Below are 6,334 nucleotides of genomic sequence, written 5' to 3'. Positions count from 1 at the left end.
TATAGAGAAAAAAGGGGAAGGAAACCCTAAATTGTTGTATGAATTAATTTACATAATTAATTTAGGAATGTTATGAAAATATGGAATTGAGTTGGAAATAATGTAATTGGCTCATTATAAGAGTAAATGGTGGAGTTGGATTTATTAATCACTCACTTATGAAATTGTTGTCAAATTATCTGTTAATGCATTTATTATCTGTTTAGAAATAAATTGCTTTGGGTTATCGGTGAAGGATAGTCTTGATTGTTGTAGACAATGCATGATGATTAGACAAATTGAAACTAATCACGTTGAATATGTCATTGAGTATGACGGTTGGAATAATACATCGAATCTGTGAATTGATTAATTGTGTATATGATAATTGTTTATATACATTGTATTTGTGTGGGAGGAGATAGGAGATGTACTCCACGGTTTGGGAGGAGATAGGGGATGGACTCCTAAACCGGATATTGTTTGGGAGGAGATAGGGGATGGACTCCATTGATACAGCAAATATGTGTATTTATTATGAAGTATGAAAGTATTTTAGTTTGACATTGATACAGCAAATATGTGTATCTATTGTGAAGTATGGAAGTGTTTAATATGAGTTGTTATCTCATTTGAATTGTTAATAATGGAAGTATTGTTGATATGAGATGTAATCTCATTCAAATTGTTTGGACAGGTTCTGAGCCATAGTTATGAATTGAGAATTAGATAAGTAATGAAAAATGGAATGAAACATCGACATAGTAGTCATGAAATTGAAATGTGTCATAAGTTGGTTTTTTGTGAGATTAAACATTTATCCAATGCTCATGTTTTAGTTATTGCTCATATTATGTTTAGCATATCTCTACTGGGCGTTGGCTCACCTTATATAGGACATTATTTTCAGGTGCAGGTGATATGCCGCCTCCAAGATCTTAGCTTGGGAGGTTGTAAAAGTTGAAGACTTCTCTTTTTGTGATTAATTGTGTATTACATGTAAATCAAGCAAATGGCTTATTTTGTGTTTAGAGTTAGTACTCTTCTTTTGTAACCAAGTGTTGGCTTGGAAAGTTGTAAGCCAGTAGGGCATTTACTTTTGATGTCAACATGTAATACTTTTGTAATGAACACTCTAATTAATGAAATTATGCTTTACTCTCTTATGTCTAAGCATGTCAAGATTGTATGATTTATGGGTTTATTTTGAGGGCGTTACAGACAATATTGTCCATATATATATATATATATATTTTCTTGGACAATATTGTTCATGCATATATATATATATATATCAGAACTCTTTTGAAGAGGAATACTTTTATTTTATTATATTTTATAGAAGTTTAAAAATATTGTGTATGTGTATTTTTGGTTGGTTCATCTAGTATGTACTCTATTTTTTGTAACAATAAAATGTTATTGTGAATCAGAGTAATATGTTATTGTTATGTTAATGTGAATCAAAGTAACATGTTATTGTTAAACAGAGTAACATGTTACTGTTTACGTCAATTTTGACGGTATTTTTTATTTTATTTTTTTTAAAAAAAAATTCATAGTCAACATGATTCTAGTTAGGATTTTAAAAATACTAATTTTATTAAAAATCGACATTTAGATCAAAAGTTATATTATTTTAAAGTTTAAAATATTAAATTACTCACTAAAGTGCATTTTGGTAATAATGTTATGTATAGAACTTTTTAAAGAAAACTTTTTGTACTTGTCCTTAATGCATTAAAAGTTTATTATGAGGGGGCTTTGACCAAATCTCCCAATCTTAAAAAATATTTTTTCTCATAATATACCTTAATCAATTATACATATTCCTCCTATTCAAATTTCTTCTTCTTCTCATGTTTAAATTATTTTCTCTTTTTCTTCTTTATCGCTCCAAAATTCCAATCCACCCTACCAAAACTCATCATTATTATCAATATCATTATTTTTTATTAAATTATTAGTTGCAAATAGAATGAGAATAATAATTAAAACAGTTTTTTGACGTAATCTAATCAAAAAGGAGGTAAATATTTATCTATCTATCTATCTATCTATCTATCTATATATTAAAGAATAGAGAATTTCTAATGAGAAGACTCTCAAAACTCTCATACTATTTTTTAAAAAAATTATTTTTTAAATAATTAAAAACTCTTATATTGGCTAATTTTTATTGAATCATTTTTAAAAAATAGCAATTGATCCATTTATATTCTTTGATTTATGACTTTCAAATTAAAATTATATAATCCATTTCAAAATTCAAATTTAAAATGGATAAGAGATTTTCAAAATATTTTAGAGATAAAATATCAGTTTAACTCTAATTCAAATTCCTTCATCAGATTTAAAGTTTTAGAATAGAAAAATTGTTAAAAAGTATAAGTGATAGACACAAAATAGAGTTAAAATTTGTATAATAAGATATCATAAATACTTATTTTTTAACTGCACGAAATTTAAATTTTAAAAAATCATAGGTGACATTTAATTTTTAACCTATAACGCCCCAGTTCTTATTTTTGAGATTTTTTTTTTTATAAATTTTTAAAAATTATAAGTGATATTTTACTCTTATTCAATTTTTAAACTACTACCATCTTCCATTCTTCTATTATTAGAGTTATATTTGAATTTGTTTTCCAGGTTTATCTTATTTTATTTTTAAAATTTTAAATTTCAACTTTATTTATTTTTTTCAATGTTCATTTGATATTTATTGAATTTTTCTCTCTCATTTTTCTAAAATTTATTTAATTTTCTCTTTCTATATTCTTATAGTTTATCTTCAAATTTAAATTTGATTTTTTTTTTATTTTTATCTTATATTTATAGAATCCACTCTTACTTTTGATTTTCAGTTGAGTTTATTCTTTTTCAAGAATTTATCTAATTTTCTCTTTCTATATTCTGTAGTTTATCTTTAAATTTAAACTTAATTTTTTTTTATCTTTATTTTATATTTATAAAATTTCAGTCTTACTCTTCCTTTTCAATTGAATTCATCCAATTGAGTGTATTTCAAAAAAATTGAATTAGTCATGCATATATATATAAATATAGTGAAATCACTCAAATCTATTATTTAAATATCTATCTAAATTAATATCATAATATATATTTAATTTTTAACATGTTTAATATTGTTTATCACCTTTTGTTACTTACCCATACATAACACAGATTTTATGCTAGTTCACATAAATATCAAAGTATAATTATTGATTTCTGTGTTTTTTTTTTTTTTTGTTACATAAAAGTGAATATTCAGCCTGTTTTCTATCATTATTGTTCGGACTTTCAAAACCAAACAAATTCATTTTGTTCGGTTCTGGAAGTTCGAATGTGAAGTTCGCCTTCTCCTTCCTCGTTCTCCTTTTCCAGTGTCGCTTTCACTGGTGTCAGGTTCCTTATATGTACGTGAATAAAATAAAGATTTTTCAAAAGTAATTTGGATTTTTTAATTTGTTTTATTTGAGTGTACCTCATAAGGGCAATTTTGGGGGGAAAAATAAGGTAACTAAAAATAAATTGTAACCCTAAATAATTTAATAGGGTGTACTGAAAAATTGGGCTCACTTAAATATTTTTTTGGTGTAAATAGAATCCCTCCATATTCTCTTATTATATAGTATAAACCCAGCTCGGTCTGAAATTTGTCTAGCCCTATCATGCTATAGGGATGTTAAAAAAATCAATAAAACCGGTAAATCGATCCAATCTGGTCTAAATTATCTCTTTGATCTGATTTTTATTAGTTTCAATTCTAGTTCTAAAAATAATGAAACCGTTCAAATCGGTCCGTTCCTGGTTCCAAAGCTTCCGTATCGAGCCAAACTGTGACACATTTATTTATTATATTTTTTATACTTTTATATGTAAAAATTAAAATATAAAAAGCCTATTATAAGATTTAAACACTAACATTCATTGTAAAATTAATTATTAATAATTTGTTTACTAATATAAAATATAGACAGCATTAATAGAGACTCCCTCCAATCACCACCTCCACCACCACCCCACACACACGTGGCGGGTGGTAATTGGAGGAGAAGGAAAAAAATAAATAGTTAATGAGAGAGAGAAAGGGGGTCAAATGGAATGAAAGGAAAAGAGGGTTTGAAGCATTTTTCAAATATATATCATATTTATTATTATATAAAATTTTTAAAACTGTAAAATCGAATCAATTCAAACCGATTTCTATAATTCGATTCTAGTTCAGCTCTATTGTTTAACTATTTGGTCACAGTTCAAATTTTTTTGAAATCGATTCTCATGATTCAATTCCTAATTTACACTAAAACCGAACTAATCTCATTCGTGTGCCCTATCATGCTATGGCTATTTTTGAGATGATCATACGTGCATTAGGCGAGCCAGGGTTACGTAGGCCAGACCTACCAGATCACTTCTCGGGACAGAGTTTAACTGCCTTCGGACGTCTACATCGCAAAAAGTCCTTTTATTACCGGTCTCTTTCTCACGCTTCGCTCTCTCTTTTCTGTCTTCTACACTCCCCCTCAAAACAAAAGCCTCTCTCTCTCTCTCTCTCAAATCTCCAATTCACCAATCTCAATCGGTCTTTCAATTCAATTTCACAATCGCAATGTCACATTTCTCCTCACTCGTCTCCAATCAAATCCGGTTCTTGTTGCAGAGCCTCAACGATTCCAATTCCGACTATGTTTTTCAGGAACTCTCTCAGGTCTCTCTCTCTCTCTCTCTCTCTATATATATATATATATACATGCACATAATGTAATACACGCGAGCGTGAATGGTGATGATGACCCTGTCGTAGTCGTGATCACTCTAAACTGTAAAATGTATTTGAATTTTGATTATTCTACGTCCATGACAATGATCATAGCCTAATACTCCACTGAATTTGTCATTTTTAATGAGCTAGATAACTTTCTTTTACCCCATTTTTCCTGTTTACCAAACAATCGATGGTTGTTTCCTACTGCATTTTATTAACTGAATCATTACGTGAATTCAAGTCTTCCAATTCAAACACACGCGTACATTTGCATACATACAGTATGTATCTGTTCGCCCTATCTCGATAGACGTGATATCCTCTAGAATTTATGTAGTTTAAAAGAGTTTTTTTTTTTTTTTTTTTTTTATTGGTTTGGTTTGAGTTGATTTGAATTTTCATTATCCAGAAAATGATGTGATCATAGTTGTTAAAGCCTCAAGGATTTAAGCTCTCGCAAGGGGCAAAGTAAAGTGCGCGCTTCAATGAAGTAAGGGGCACGTGCGATAGGCTTGCATATTAAATACACTTGCAAATAAAAACAAATGAAAATATGAAACACGATTGAAAAAAACATAAATTAAAATAAGCTTTGACATATCAGCAAAGAGAATAAAGTAAATGCATATACATGTAACTTTTTGCAATTATATGCATCCACTAAATAAAACGCCGATTGCATATTTGTAATAATGCAAAAAATAATTGTACCCTTTTAAGTATATTTGTAAACACTAATAATTATGCATTATCAAGTAGTCAAGCATCAGCTCAATCTATAATTAAATAAAAAAATATATTAAAAATGAGTACACACAGTAATATATATACAGGACCGTGAATATGATATAAGGAAATTCAATCAGTGAGTGTGGGAAAATTAGAAAGTAAAGATGAAGATATAGTTGGATTTAAAATTATTATTATTATTATTATTATTTTATTTTTTCAAAAAAAAAAAGGTGTATATTTCTGGTGCTTGGAGTCTAACTGAGAATGAGACACTTTCTTTGATCTTGACTAGCTGGGTACTTTTTTGGGGGCCTAGGTGTGCCTTTAACAACTATGGATGTGATGAGTCAGTTTTAGTGTTTCTGGTGATGGGTTTGTGATTTGTGAATGGAAATATTTCATGGTCTAGTGCAAGCATTTCTAATTGATTAACTCATTGCTTGTTCTTTTTTTGTTGGCGTAGTTTGTTGAATATGGATGCGAGGGTAGTATATTGCTGCTTCAAACCTGCTTGGATCATACAAATTTTCGTGAGGGAGACGTGCACAACATGCAGCTTAAGCCAGATTTATTAGCTGCAATATTTAGATATTTACTGCAATGGCCAAATTTTAGTACCGTGTTTTGTGAAGCAATGAGGACCATGGTGATAAGTGAACAACTTCTCACGGATTTTTGTGATGCATTACACTTGTCGGTGACTGAAAAAATTGGAATTGGCCTTGCTTTGGCTGACTCCGAGAATGTTGACATCAGGACAAGCGGTACATTATATGGATATATATATATATATATATATATATTTTGTGGTATCCTTTCTTTGTGGTTCATCCACTTTGCAGATTATGA

At 28.8% G+C, this 6,334-nt stretch overlaps 1 protein-coding gene across 3 annotated transcripts in view; it reads left to right on the top strand.

Annotated features, from left to right (window-relative positions):
• Positions 1 to 4,394: 4,394 nt before the first annotated feature.
• LOC114256935 (uncharacterized) overlaps positions 4,395 to 6,334 on the top strand; it is a 62,721-nt gene continuing 60,781 nt past the window's right edge. For 2 of the 3 annotated variants that reach the window (XM_082879590.1, XM_082879596.1), the window contains exons 1-2: positions 4,523 to 4,696; positions 5,949 to 6,249. In XM_082879590.1, the coding sequence (XP_082735716.1) occupies positions 4,598 to 4,696; positions 5,949 to 6,249 (400 nt within the window). In that variant the 5' untranslated portion in view covers positions 4,523 to 4,597. Of the gene's footprint in view, positions 4,697 to 5,948; positions 6,250 to 6,334 lie in introns of all 3 variants that reach the window. The other variant, XM_082879605.1, reaches the window with a different exon arrangement.

The sequence above is a fragment of the Camellia sinensis genome, chromosome 1 (assembly GCF_055761805.1).
Source record: "Camellia sinensis isolate YWXY chromosome 1, ASM5576180v1, whole genome shotgun sequence".
Lineage (NCBI taxonomy): Eukaryota > Viridiplantae > Streptophyta > Magnoliopsida > Ericales > Theaceae > Camellia > Camellia sinensis.
The sequence above is the reverse complement of the archived record's forward strand: the minus strand, read 5'-3'. Positions and strand labels throughout refer to the sequence as shown.